Here is a 14,692-nt window from a genome sequence, read left to right as displayed (position 1 = left end):
CAGTGCCTCCATCTCAGGAGTGAGTATTACTCAAAAAATGTTAGATTGTGGTTCGCATCAGTTTGGGTTCCGCTGTAAGGATGAATGAATGCAGCACGCACAGGCAGAAATTCCAATTATGTTTAAGTATAGGTTCCTCTATACTTGACCAAGTGGGGAAACACTGTATTTCTAATGAATAAAAACAAATTAGTTTTGAAATAATAAAGATTTACCCTTAAGTGATGAATCTTTTTGTTGACATACAGTTACTATTTGTGTATAGCTCTACTAGACAGTCAGTTTTATTTAAACAAGCTAAAGATGTGATTATATTGTTCTCAGTGAATGTGTGATAAGAGTAAGGCAGATTTTCAAACACGTCTTTTAAGGCTGACAAGACAGTTACTATTTGCACTATGTGGTGTAATCTTGGTTGAGCATGAATTTCCTTGAAAAATAACCAAGACCACTCAATACTGTTAGTTGTAATATAAAAAGGTGGCTGATGCAGGAGGTAAAACAAGTTACAAGTGTCAGAGTTTGCGTTATTCAGTCCATCTGTAACTAGATCAATGATCATTAGATCAGTTAGATCATTAAACATAGATAAATATGCACATTTTAAAAAGAAACACTCATTTTACTGGAACGTAATTGTTCTGCCTCACTCCCACTCTTCAGTTCTGCTAAAGATGCAATTAAAATGTTTAATATTTGAAAACCTGACTTTGTTGGCAGCTAGTAAAAACTCGTTATAATATTTCACTATAAAGAAACAATTCTACCATGTCCCAGGGTAACAGCCTGCATTATCACTACCACGGTAAACATAGTACCATCTAGTGTTGAGATGTAGTTCTCATCTAAAGTGAGGTCAAGACTGGATTCTATTCCTTCTGTTTGTGAGCGATTGCTGTTGCTAAATGAGGCTTATCTTAAATGCTCCATTTTTTCAAAGTTGGAACTTCTGAAGAGTGTTGGTCATCCAGATTTAAGTTAGCGATCTGTAATAAAACTCAGTTTTAGAATTGAAAGAAACCAACCAGTCAATTAGGCTGTAAACTAATTCCACCTGTGTATTCGGTGCTCAGTTTCTATGTGTACATTTCTATGTGTACTAATATCTGTGGCAACTTCTTGGATGCAGGATGTGATATTTCCATATTATGAAACAGAGCTACACTTCAAAAAATTTCAGCTCCTCCTCCAAAACTGAGAATTGTAAAGCGTAAGTAAGCCAGCTCCCAAATGTACCTTTGCAGCTGAAGGTATCTCAACACAGACCATTTTTTTACTTTTTTAATTGCATCAGATCTTAGATACCTTTATTCCATTTAAATCCATCTGCAGTACAGAATCATTTTATTGGCTAGTCTGCTTTATACACCCTTATTCTGCAACAGGACTTAAATAGAAACAGGATTTCAGCCTAACACTAAGGCTGGATATTTGGTCTAGAAGGGACTCAGTGCAAAGTCAGAGCATAATTTCTCCTAATTTTATGGTTCTTCATGCTTTTCATATACAAACTACTCTTTCCCTGTATCACAGATTAAGAAATTCAGTAATTTTCTTGTTTGAAATGTTCTTGAACAGAAACAAATAAATGTCAATTTCAACTATATATTTTGCTGCCCATTTTGTGAAACGAACAACTTTCTTACAAAGGATCTGACTTCAGATACCTGACAGCATACTTCCTGTAAAGAGAAGGGTGTCAGTGATTCTATCCACAACCTGTTTATACGATTACAGCTCCTCCTTTCTGATATTACTATAGCATTAGCCAATCATTGTACAATAGAGAAAAGAAAAGATCACAGAGTCCCAATCAAATAATTCAAATTGCATTGTAAGGGGACAAAATATCCAGTATTTTATCTAGGTTGTATCTAAGACACATAATATTTAAATATTCAGTACCATTAGATTGGCTTTGGTGGTGGCTAAAGAACATTTTTTGCCTATATTATTTTATTTTCCAAAGTACTTCTTATACCACTTCTGAATCCCTTCTCTCTGATACCACAAAACATGTATCATGCTAAAGCATTAATTTTCCTGGCATTTTTTCTAAATATGAATTCCCTAATGTATTCAGAATGAAACGCTACGCTTATCAGCAGAAACATGTTTTCCTCTAGCTATTTTTTTCCAATACCAAATTAAACTGACAGGGGAGCTTTTAACCTTTCATGCTGAGTAGATTAACATGATTTCAGCTGATGGATCAGCACAGGTTAGGATGACCTTGGATCTTCCTCTACTGAATCTTGCGTGTTTTTGCTAGCTTGGTTTCCTACAGGAGCAAGGCTAATGTGACTGTGCTGTCTGTATATCCATCTGCTAACCTTACCAGGAATTTTGAAATCTATTTGTGAGTTTCAGCCCAATTTTTCAGACAAGTACTATTTGACTTCTACAAATTCCATGAAATGAGCAGCTGAATTAGAGTTCTAAACTGATGATCCTAGTGAAGGAAAGGCTGCCATACTGGCTCAGCTACAATGCCTGACACTAGATTATCCAGGAGAGTCTTATTCTGAATGATCTGAGAAACTTTGAGAACTCACAGCTGATTAAGCACTGAATAACCCAAAGACAAAGCTCTTTCATAAGGCAAACCATTTTTTCCTTCAGTCCAGCTGCTCATCAAGTGAGTGCTTAATTAGTTTATAATTTTAGGTAGTCTTTCAAGTCAAGAGACAATGTTGAAAGAGTTATTCTTGATGTTTGGTGGTTTGAAATTAGACCTACTAGCTCTCTTCTTGCAATCTGTTTTTCATATTGGGATTTAGTAGAGCTGTGTAATTTTAGTCCTGACTGATCATGAGAAATGGATTAGAGAGTTCAATATGCACGTGGCAAAGTCCATTTGGCTTTAGACATGAAATATGCCTAAGCCTCTAAATTTTAGGGCAGGGCATACTTGAAGGGACAGTATTAAAAAACGGTGTTGCTATATGCATTAGAGAATTCATGTTTATTGAGTTTACTAGGAGAACTAATATTTTAATATATTTCAATATTATACTTTCGTGACATCAAGAAAAAGTTGGGTTCAAAATTGGCAGAATAAATAAAACTAAGCTATTATGATTCTATGATATTCTAATGAAAAATTCTCAGGTCCAATCTCTACTGATCTGAGAGAGAAGGAAAGCAAAGGAGCTGGCTGCAATGTCCTGAATCAGTCTAGTTCTGTCATTATCTTTGCCACCAGTGTTTTTGTTCTTTAAAAAATTGTTCAGTATTCTTGAAGCTTCACTGAGACTGTCCTTTTTATATCTTAGTGTGTATTGAAAAGATTAGTTGAAGCTTAATTGACAGCTCACACAGACAACCCGGCATCAACCTAGGATGTTCCTGGGTACCCCAATGGAGTCCTGTTCCTTTGTCGGCTTGTTGTTATAATAAAAGAGATGTTCTCTTCTGTTTGCCCGACTTTTTAGTGTTAAATAATAATTTAAAAAGCTTCGTTAAAAGTCTTTCAATGACTCGAATTTCTCAGGTTTAACTCTGTGGATTCTCACTGAGCCCTTTAAATAATGTTGAAATGTACTGATTCAAAGGGAATAAAGGAGAGAGGGGAACATTTGTTCCAGAGCCTGGCTGGGCAATAGGAATGAATGAGAGTCAGTAAAAGGGCTGAGTATTGCCAAAGCTCTAGCCAACACAGCTGTACAGCTGCAGGTACATGCAGTAATAGAGGCTAACATTTGTCTATGTGCATCACCAAGGCTAGGAACTGTCTCTGCTCCTACCACAGGCAATTCAGTGAAGCTGAGACAGCAAAATTAAAGCCAGGGCTCAGATTTTGATAGCTGGCACAGGCCACCAATAAATTTAATGCTTAAGGGAAGTAAAAAAAAGAAAGGAATTATGCTTCAGAGATGTCTCAGCAAAAAAAGTCACAAGAGCTCATTTACTTGGTTAGGCTGTGACTACAAAGAGAAGTGAAGGCACTGTGAGAACACAGATGCCATAGCATGATCATAAGGCTTCTTACACTGCAAATGTCTTTAGAATTAATAAGGTGGAGGACCAGATTTTAAGCCTTTTGAACTGTGGTCATGGTTAGAATGCTTTCCCAGGAATTTCAATTGCTGATATGTACCCTATGCCATGGATTGTGCATTATGTCATGACTGAGCATGTTAGGAATGTGTTTATCACACATTATTATTATTTAGAAATATTATATCACCCTTTGAATTTTTCAGCTTGTTCCAGCTCAGGTTGAAGAACTGCAGTTTGCTGAAGTCTCTGATGCCCTCAAAAGTCATCATGTGGTTATGGCTCACATCAAATTATTCGTGGTTGGGCTACAAGACTGTAATTTTGAAAATAGTTGTATAGCTGAAAGTGTTGCAGAAGAAACTTCAGTTAAAGTTATCAGTTGCATTTAATCTTTAAATATACTTAATGGGATCCAGTGCCTGGGACTCCCCATGCGCATTATTGGGTCTGTTGGGAGAGGCTTAGTATGCTCCAGATAAGTTACTCTATTTGCTAAAACGAAATGACCATTATAAAGGTCAGACGGGTGATATAGCAATACCACTGTAATATCATGATTCAAATTGGAGATGATATGAACAGGCACTGAAACTGTAAGCTGATAATTATAGCACAGTATTCATGACCCTAGTTTAGTCCCCCATTCTGTTTCCCTGTGTGCATCCTGGCCCAGTCTTGTCTTGTAAGCACACATCACAATGCAAGAACATTTATGCTAGTAAATGTTCCATAAAAAGAAAAAAAGAATTAGAGCTTAATTTCTCACCAGGTCATGAATATTATTAAAGGAAGTAAACTCATTAAAGCTGGTGATAATTTTTTGAAGGGTTTTTAAGTCTAGAGATGCCCTATAGTGTGCTCAGGCTGTTCCCATTGAAATTCTAAACTTAGACCAAAAGTCAAACAGAAATGACAGTCTTACCAGACCTGCAGCCTTTAAAATCAAAAAACTCCAACGGGTGGAGTGCAAATACAATACTACCACACTAGTAAAATATAAAAAGACTATAAAATGTAAGTACAAACTAACATAAAATACTGAAAAGACTTTTCACTTATTTGAAAACTCTCTATTCTCTGACTGGTCCCTGAAATTAAGGTGACCTGGCTGAGGTGGGAAGTCAGATAGACAATTGGTTCACAGGAGAAGGGAACAGATGCTGCTGACTCTAAGGAACTGGCAACTCTTCCATTATGAAAAAGCAGTATAGAAAGGGTAAAGCTGAGCAGAGACAGGCAACAGATCCTCAGGAAAAGGCAAGGTGAGAGGAGAATGCTAGTATCTCACTGCAAACACAGATCAGTGGAAAGATGGCCCTTTGATAAATTAACTAAAGAATTGTTATTCTCGTCTTTCCTAACACTGACTCTAAATAAACTTTAGAAAACAAAAAGTTTATTTTAAACTGTAATATTATATATTACATGTTTTATTATTATTATATATTATAATTATCACATATTTTAAACTGTAATATATATTACAGTTACCATCAAGTATAAGAAATAAGACCATCTCACAAACTAAAGTTAAAAATGGGACAGTTCAAAAACTATTTCAGTTTCATGTATCGGATATTTAGCAGGCGTACTCCATCAGAAAAGGGGACTACTGAAGGTGCCACATGACAGTTATGCATATGAATGCAATGCCAGAATTATGCATATAAATGCCCACCTGAAGAAGTGTTTTTCTGTGCAGCTACTATAACAATATATATGTCCGAAACTAAAGTCTGTAGCCTGCTACAGTTTTTTTCCCCCTAGGCTTCATTCTTGAGATGTCAAATCTGACAAAAAAAAGAAAATCTTTTCAGGAACAACTGACATAAAGGCATGAAGTCATGGGCTTCATAAAATTCAAAGGAAAGGGTGATAGTTTATGTACAGCCCTATTCTCTGGTGCATTCTTCTTAAACTGTTTCTTGATTAAATTATGTATTTTACACAATAGGAATGCGATTAGGATTCCGTTCAATAACTGTAATTCAGATTGCTGAGTAATTGATAGAGAAACACAAGTTCTAGTGATGTTGAGTAAATGTAAGCAACATCAGAGTCAAGCCCAAATGGAAATGTTAATTTTTAACTTTTGTGTTTGATTTAGGTCATGGGCCAACCTGAATAACAAAGTAACAATTACATAATACATCTATTTTACTGAAAATTTGGCAGCAATACCTCACCTGTACCTGACTAAATATTGGCCTCAGGCTCTGAAAATACTGTTGTTCTCTTTTTCATTCAAGAAAGCAACCTAAGGACTGACCTTTACTGTCATTTCCATGTTCAAAACTTCATCATCACGCTGCAAATCATGAGACAGAATAAATCTTTCTGGGCTTCTTTTTTTCCTCTTCCACAATTATTTTGCACATAGAAAACAGACACTGATCTTTGAACTATATAAAATAAAAGGCATTTGAAGTTTGTAAAGTTTCTAATTTTTAACTACATATGACAGGTTTGATTAGGAAATTAATAGCAATCAAGTCAGGAAATAATCTTTTTGTAACACAGATCTGTTAGAAACTTCGTTTAATTGCCTCATATTCAAAGCACTGCAAAATGCTTTTGCTTGTATGGGTTGTGTAACATCCAGAACTTTGGCTAGAGTCAACAGAAGTACACCTATGCACTGAAATTCCCAAGGGCCAAGAATCACAGTAGAGCAGCCTAACACTGGACTATGGGACCAGGCAAATCTGACTCATCAGTGGATTCAGCTGTCTCCTTCCTTTCCCCAGAGCTGAACATCCCACTTTCCTGTACTCTCTTGTGAATAACAGAGTAACTCAGAGTCTGAAATGAGTGCTTCTATCTCTGCAGCAAGTTATGAAGTTAGATGAGGGAAAAAGCAGCATTATATGTTTGTAAAAATAAATAGAAAATCAAAACAAACTTGTTCACAATACCAGCTAAGAATAAAATATATTTTATAAGAATACAATCTATATATATGAGAATAAAATATCTTCTTTCAAAACTACACATCTCACAATTTCAGTCAAACAACTAAAGATCATTTGCTCCTGTCAATATTTAAAACCAGTGAAATCTGAAATACAGGTAATTTCAGGAACAGTGGAACATGTGAAGCCAAGTGTTCTTTGGACTTGCGTCTTCCAAACTCTTTCTTCCATACTGCAGTAAACCCAGCTTCTCCAGGCTTCCTAGGACACCAAGGCCAAGCAGAAGTTTGATGGCAAACTTGCCAGAAGTCCATGCTGGCTGCCCTGTTGGCTGATGCTAAATGAACCCTAGAAAAGCTGAGAAAAATCTCTTTTCTTTCTGGGGAGAAGGAGATGAAGGAAAGGTGTCCTAATTTAGTTTAAGCCACATTTCTACAAAAATAATAAATACTTAATTATCTCTAAGGCTTCTATACTTTTTCAGATTTGGTTGAAATTTGGTCGTTCCTAAACCACTGCAATGACAGAGTCACACAACATGACCGATGCTTCGCCCTTCTGCGCCTTGTCCTGGGCAAGGATTGACCCAATGTGTTTGTGTCTTCCCTCACTCATCTAGAAAAGATCAGATGTATCTGATTAATTCTCACTTGAGGACATCTCTCATACATGCTTCAAATGTCTGTGGGAATTACTCCCAGCAGCTGAGGCTCTCTGCGGCACTTCCTAATACACAGAAACGCCACTGGGACAGATTTCAGCAGTTTCAGAGCTCCTTCCAAGGCTGCACATGCCACCTCATGGCCATCTGCAGTATTTATGACATGTCCTTTCTGTAACAGCAATTGTACAAGCCGTGCAGCACATGTTTTACAAGATCTTTCCAAAATTTGAATTACCATGCTTGAGTGACTTCTCAGGATCACTGCCGGTTTTGCCTTCTGCCTCAGTTTATTGTTTCAGAAACCCTGTTCTGGGACATTCACTTAGACTGTTACAGAGGAGAAAAGTGGTTTTTTCCTGTCAAACTGCTGCAAAGATTAAAGGCAGGGCCAAGTATCTTTATTTGGCTGAGACCATCCCTTAAAAATGTAAACAAATTTAAGCAGCATGAAAATATAGCTGTGAATTATGGTAAGGGATGGCAGGCAGGGAATGTGAAGAATAATGAATAATAATTATTCCAACAGAATGAGAAGTGAACAAGAAAATCAGATCGTTAGCTCTGTGGGACAGGGCCCATATTCTGTATGCTTATATAGTGTTTAACACTACAAAAAGGAACCTCAGTGGGGCCTCTGCAAACTAGCATGCTATAAACACTAATAAAGCAAAACAGAGCAATAGATAATGCATTTGAAGATACAATCTTGTGCCAAAAAATCTGATGTCTTCTCAGAGCAAAAGGAGAAAGTCAGGTGTGCAAAATGCTGAAAATAAGAAAAGGAGAGCAATAGGGACTAGAGAAGAGTTGCCCTGAAATAATTTTCCTACTTTCTATTCTTTGCCTTCATAAGTCAGAATGAAAACTTCCTTACCTGAAATATCTCCATTCTTGGAGATACTGAAAAGCTGTCTGGACAGGGTCCTGTGGAGCCTGCTCTAAGTAACCCTGCTTGATCAGGCTGGTTGGGCACAGTGACCTCCAGAGGCACCTTCCAACCTCAACCACTCTGTGGATCTGTGAATATACTTTCTAGTTCTATTCATAAGTTCTTACTCAGCATGAAATAAAATGTACCATCTGCCTGGCTCTTTTATTGTCTGGAGATGAAAGGGGTCATTGGGATAGGACTGAAAGTTTCCAGGGTTATGACTGGTCTGACAACTAGGATCCCTGCTAGAGGGACCTGATGTTTAGGGATAGGTATCTGGAGATAAATGGACTAGAATGAAATATAAGATTAATGACAAAGGAGGCAGTGATCTAGAGTGAGGACAAGGCTTGCAAGACGACCTGGGGTGCTGTATTGCTAGATATGAGGCTGAAAGAACTGAAACCCGTGCTAAGCTTTGTGCTAGCACTGTTAGGAAGAATGATACTGTGTTCAAACAATACAAATGAAAATTACAAAACAAATGTCTGAAGAAACCACTGAGCCAATCTATGCCAAAGGCAGTAAATACAGATGCTGCAGCTGTTACTATGGCAACTTCCAAATTAGTCTTGCAACAGCCCCCACAAACTAGTGGGGGGCACTGATGAGTACTGGTGAATGAGAAGAGACAATCTGCAACAGAAAGAAAAAGGGCAAGGAAAGGACAAGAACATGATGAAAAAAATAGAAAGCTCTAGTCATGCCTTTGCCATAGATGGCATAAAGATGCGGAGAATGGAGTAGAGGTAACACAAAGAAATATGAAGAGAACAGAGGAAAAAAACAGAAGAAAGATGAATAGAAAAATGATGAAGGGGTGCAGGGGGAAGAGAGTAGCTTGCTCTCTTCTGTGCTATCCTTTACCAAACAACAGCATTTTTCTGTCCACAGTGCAGCACACTGTATGCACATACAGAGCACGGAAACAAGTGGTGTTCCTGAGAGGTTAGTATTGGGACTGGTGCTGTTTAACACCTGCATCAGCAACATGGACAGTGGGAGCACACCCTCAGCAAGTTTGCCAAAGACACCAAGCTGTGTGGTGCTGTTGACACACTGGAGGAAGAAATGACATCCAGAGGGACCTGGACAGTCTGGAGAGGTGGGACAGTGCCACCCTCACGAAGTTCAACAAGGCCAAGTGCAAGGTCCTGCATCTTGGTCAGGACAATCCCAAGCACAAATACAGGCTGGGTGGAGAAGGGATTGGGAGCACCCTAAGAGGAAAAACTCAGGGGTGCTGGTTGAGAAGAGGCTCAACATGACCCATCAGTATGAACTTGCAGCCCAGAAAGACAACCATAACCTGGACTGCATCACAAGAAGTGTGACCAGCAGGTCGAGGGAGGTGATTCTCCCCCTCTACTCTGCTCTCATGAGACCCCACCTGCAGTACTGCATCCAGCTTTCAGGGCCCCAACACAAGAAGGATGTGGAGCTGTTGAAGCAGGACCAGAGGAGGACCACAAAGATGATCTGAGGGCTGGAGCACCTCTCCTAGGAAGACAAGCTGAGAGAGTTGGGGTTGTTCAGCCTGCAGAACAGAAGGCTCCAGGGAGACCTTAGAGCAGCCTTCCAGTACCTAACAGAGCCTGCAAGAGAGCTGGAGAGGGACTTTTTGCAAGAGCATGTAGGGATAGGACAAGGGGGGATGGCTTTATACTGAAAGAGGGAAGATTTAGATTAGCTATTAGGAAGAAATTCTTTACTATGAGGGTGGCGAGGCACTGGCACAGGCTGCCCGGAAAAGCTGTGGCTGCTCCTTCCCTGGAGCAGGTGTTAAAAGGCCGGGTTGGAATGGGGCTTTGAGCAACCTGGGCTGGTGGAAAGTGTCCATGCCCATGGCAGGGGTTTGTAACTGGGGGTTGTAACAGGGGGTTGTAAATCTTTAAGGTCCCTTCCAACACAAACCATCCTATGATTTCACGATTCACATAGATCCCCAAGATTATCTCTGCCCACCTCTAAATGCTTCTTGTGGCTATGCTGTTTCTGGGTCAGAAACCCACCCCTCCAGATCCTCAAGCAAACAAACAAAAAATACCAACCCTAAAAACCATGCTGAGTCATGTTATGCCATTAACTGATGTATTGCATCTCAGAATGGGCATGCTCTGAATCCCAGGGAATTTGTTTCGATCTCAGCAGCTAAAATATCCTGAGATCAGAAGATACCTGCTCTCACTTAGGGAGATAAGGCTTTGCTTTCCACATTATAAAGGTCTGCAGCTCCCTTCAAGCTCTCAGCTCTGATTTCTACACACAGAAATCATACATGCATTTATATGTCTAAAGTAAACTTTCACATATTAGGAACAGATGAGGTAAGAACCAGAGTCTAACAGCAAACATCTCAACCAACTCTCGTGACTGGTATCTTCTACCAAGCTACAGACCTCTGAAGTACAAGAACCAGTCATAGAAACACCAGGCACAGGGACTTTGGGGAGCATCAAGCTACCTCTATCTGGGTAAAGCTTCTTCATAATCCTAAATCATTTAATACTTTACAAAATGTATCTGTTCTTATAATCACAAAGTTAACTTTGCTCACAGGCCAGTGCTAACAATATCTCTTGAAATTCTGGCACTTAGTCTGCTACACTGAAAACTTCTTTTTACAGAAATACTTGAAACTTCTTAGATTTCAGCCTCTTGATTGTGTGCTCTAAAGATGAAATTTATTTTCATTCCCCTGAAACTGCATGCTCTGAAGTTCCTAGGTTCAGAGTTGTGATTGAACTATGTAACAAGAACTAAACCTGTGTACAGAAATGCAGAGCACTAAGTTAATAATATTTTCGTCTTGTTTTGCACTTTTTGCCAGTGCTATCTGCATTATTTTCATCTGCTTCCTATTCAGAAGAATCAGAAGCAATACCTTTAGCCTGTTTCATTTTAACTTTGCTCTCTCAAGTGAAGAGAAATACATTTACCTTATTTATTCAAATGCTCCATTCAAAGTTAAGCATAAAATATCAATATATTATAAATTGTGATTCATTGTATTCCTTTTCTCTATTTACACTGTCATATTTAAAACCTGTTTAGATCCTTCTTTGCTATGCAAATGAGCAGATCCATGCTAGTAAGCACAGTCATGGATAAAGTTAGCATAGCTTGCAAGAAACTACAACAGTTTCTACAGCCAGAAACCTGGGGGCAGAAGCTCACCTATTCCCCTATACACAAATAACTTAAAAACAAGTGGCCATTTTCTCTGTCTGATTAGGAAGATGGTAAACTCCCATACTGACATCTGCTACTGTAAGATTCTTTAAAAATGATGGGGTAATCAGACACCTTAGAAAGAACCATCCTAGAAATGCTGTAGGTTTCCCAGTTTTTCAATCAATGGGAAGTTTTCTGAAAAAAGAAGATACAACAGTCAAAATAGTTGCTACAACTAATAAAGATATTTCTCATTTTCAAAAAGATTCTGTACTAAGATTACTCATCGGAAAACCTTTGGTTTGGCTTTCATCCCTAGAAAAGTAATTTATTAATTTCTCCTTGCCAAAACAAAAAGATCCTTTGCTTGAGAAAGTGGCATTAAAAGTAAGCAGAATGCTATTTATAAACAACCTCAAATAGAAACTGTATACAAGACTACCTGCAGCTCTAACAAACATCCCTGAACACAAAAAGAAGGTATACCTGAGGTGGATCAGCTTGGAGTACTCAAGCAGAAAACAGTCCTTGAAATGCTGCCAGTCTAAATTTTAATCTCCCCTCAAACGAGCATCAAGGTTATTCAGACAAAGATTATGTAAGCAACCTTTAACGCTTCTTTACAAGTAAAGCTGTGTAGGAATTTAGAATAGCTATTATCACTATTTAAAAAAGCAATTGGATAGCTTTCTTATTCTCTTATCTTTTTAAAAATTGAGACCTTCATAAATAAGTAATGACAAAATAAAGGCAACAGAAAGTCTGTGTGGTCCCAGAGCAAGAGAAGGACAGGGGAGAGTGTTTCTTTTCTTATCAGCTGTCTGTAAATGTGGTCTGCAGAGCACAGATGCTTCAAGATAATCCAGATCCTTGTAATAAATCTATTTCCAATTGCATCAACAAGAATTGTACTACTAAATTCAAACTTTTCTTCATTTCTACTTGGAAATCTTTTAAAATTCTGCCTGGAAAAACGTAACAGGACAGATGAACATAATTCTTATTTTTTATTAATTTTTTTAACAACAAATTTAGGCAAATGAATAATAACAGAAAGATTTTTATTTTTTTTTTTTTTTATCTGTAAGTGGTAGATGATGCTAGACTACAACTGTAGGTACACTGGTCCTAATGTGTGGATATACAGGTCCTGTACTGTTGCCTAATACCAAGCTTCATCCACTTCATCTTCCATGTTGTTCTGCAATCATTAACTTCAGGGAATCACCTGAAGTTAATGACCCTCAAGTAAAAAAGGGTCATAGTTTGCTATTTAGCATTCATAATGATTGCAGCATTAATGTGTGCTGGACTTCGGTGCAGTGTGAGGCAATGGCATGAAATCAGTGGCAAGTAGCAGAAACAAATTTTACAGTATGTTTTAATTCTTCTATGCCTCTATCAGTTGTTCCATCCTTGAGATGATCCACAGTCTTTCCCTGTCTTTATTAACAGGCTTTAAAACAGTACTACTTCGGTGTACTATTTCCACCCAAATGATTCAATTCTTCTAGGGCCTGATGCACTACAGACTCTTTGGAACAGTGTTCATTGATCTTTGATGCAAAGACAAACCAGGAACTTGTCAGATGAATGATATGCTTTGCTGTCCTGTAGAATGCCAAAGAGAGAACAGACCGCTTTCTACTCATCAGAAGAAAGTAATCCAATTCCTTCATCATAAAAATTATGTTGAATGAGCTTCAGACCCATGCTGGCATTCAGAACTAGGTCTATGGCATTACTGATATCCTCCACATGCCCTATTATGAAGGATTCTCAGTGTAGAGACTTTGTGCTGGTCATTGAATTTACAGTGAATTTGATTCACAAAGTCCTAAAACAGAATCAAGAATGACAAGAAGCCACTGGAATTACATACAGGGAAAAAAAAAATAGAACCCAGAAACAAGCAAACAAAAAAACCCAAAACACAGCACATTGCTGGATCTCTACAGTTAGAGGTCCAGAAAGGCCCAGAAAACTTTTCCAAGCATTGGTCCAATATAACCACACATCCCAGCTGTCTTTGTTCAATCCTCTTCCTATGTACTGAGAGCACCAGTAATGGGAATGACAGCATCTGTCTATTGGAAGCTGGCCTGGATCCGATAATTCAGTCCATGTAAGAGCTGTGACTTTATTGATATTTTCAATACTCCTAGTTTGGACCTTATAAAAACCAAATCTGAGACAGGCTTCAAGTCCTGTCACTAATCTTCTAACCACATGCCACCATCTTACTTAATGTCTGAAAATACCAGAATACTGTTCTTGTACAATTCACTGAACATGCTTATTCAGTTTTTTGTCCTTGAATGTTATTCTTTTTTTTCCAGTGCATTTATTTTTTGTGAGAATGCCTTTTCAAGACATGTCTTTTCTGTACCTTCATTATCATGAACTGAATTTTCGGTTTCCAGATTCTTACTCCTTAGAGATCTATTACTTGATGTTTTACCCAGTGTTTGCAGCTTGGCCAATTCACATTCCAGCTGATAAAAAGACCCTATTAGGATTCAGAAACAAGAGGTTATGTTAGAGTATAGTAGGAAAATTATTTTATTTGTTTCCTCAAAAGATAAGCTCTCTAAATGAGTACTAAAAAGCATACCTGAAAACATCAAACCAGAAAATTAATTTAATAAATTCAAACTCTTGATTATCAATAGAAAAAGCTGAATTACTTGTTCAAAGGAACAGCTCTGCTCTGAGAAACTGCACATACTCTGTTGTGTACTGGCTCATATCCCAATCCTATTCATGTCAATAGACCATTGTTTCACCCAGGCAGGACCAATCCCTCAATGTGACTTCATTATGATGCAAGTCTCAACAATGAAAAGTGAGCTAGAGGGTACAATTTAAATAGAAGTTCAGCTTTTTCAGACACCTCAGGGCAGGGATCATTTTTATCCCCAGGTTTGATCACTGTGTGGCATAGTAATTACTCTCTGCTTTAGGGAAGCAAAACTCTTTTTCATTCTTTTTTTAGGAGGTAAATCTTCA

The 14,692-nt window shown here is 38.1% G+C and overlaps 1 protein-coding gene across 1 annotated transcript in view; it reads right to left on the bottom strand.

Annotated features, from left to right (window-relative positions):
• LRRC9 (leucine rich repeat containing 9) overlaps window positions 1–14,692 on the bottom strand; it is a 33,220-nt gene that overhangs the window by 12,098 nt on the left and 6,430 nt on the right. The window contains 19 exon segments of the mRNA XM_057416092.1: window positions 216–235; window positions 238–362; window positions 364–430; window positions 819–956; window positions 959–986; window positions 4,161–4,307; window positions 4,769–4,837; window positions 4,839–4,883; window positions 5,733–5,770; window positions 6,229–6,355; window positions 6,357–6,404; window positions 7,610–7,722; window positions 7,814–7,934; window positions 9,042–9,123; window positions 11,135–11,167; window positions 11,169–11,254; window positions 12,560–12,644; window positions 13,980–14,017; window positions 14,020–14,192. Of these exon segments, the coding sequence (XP_057272075.1) occupies window positions 216–235; window positions 238–362; window positions 364–430; window positions 819–956; window positions 959–986; window positions 4,161–4,307; window positions 4,769–4,837; window positions 4,839–4,883; window positions 5,733–5,770; window positions 6,229–6,355; window positions 6,357–6,404; window positions 7,610–7,722; window positions 7,814–7,934; window positions 9,042–9,123; window positions 11,135–11,167; window positions 11,169–11,254; window positions 12,560–12,644; window positions 13,980–14,017; window positions 14,020–14,192 (1,583 nt within the window).

The sequence above is a fragment of the Pezoporus wallicus genome, unplaced genomic scaffold, assembly GCF_028554395.1.
Source record: "Pezoporus wallicus isolate ANWC-B61680 ecotype Strahan unplaced genomic scaffold, APGP_CSIRO_Pwel_v1 scaffold_2146, whole genome shotgun sequence".
Classification (NCBI taxonomy): Eukaryota; Metazoa; Chordata; class Aves; order Psittaciformes; family Psittacidae; genus Pezoporus; species Pezoporus wallicus.
This window is presented reverse-complemented; position numbering and strand designations above follow the sequence as displayed.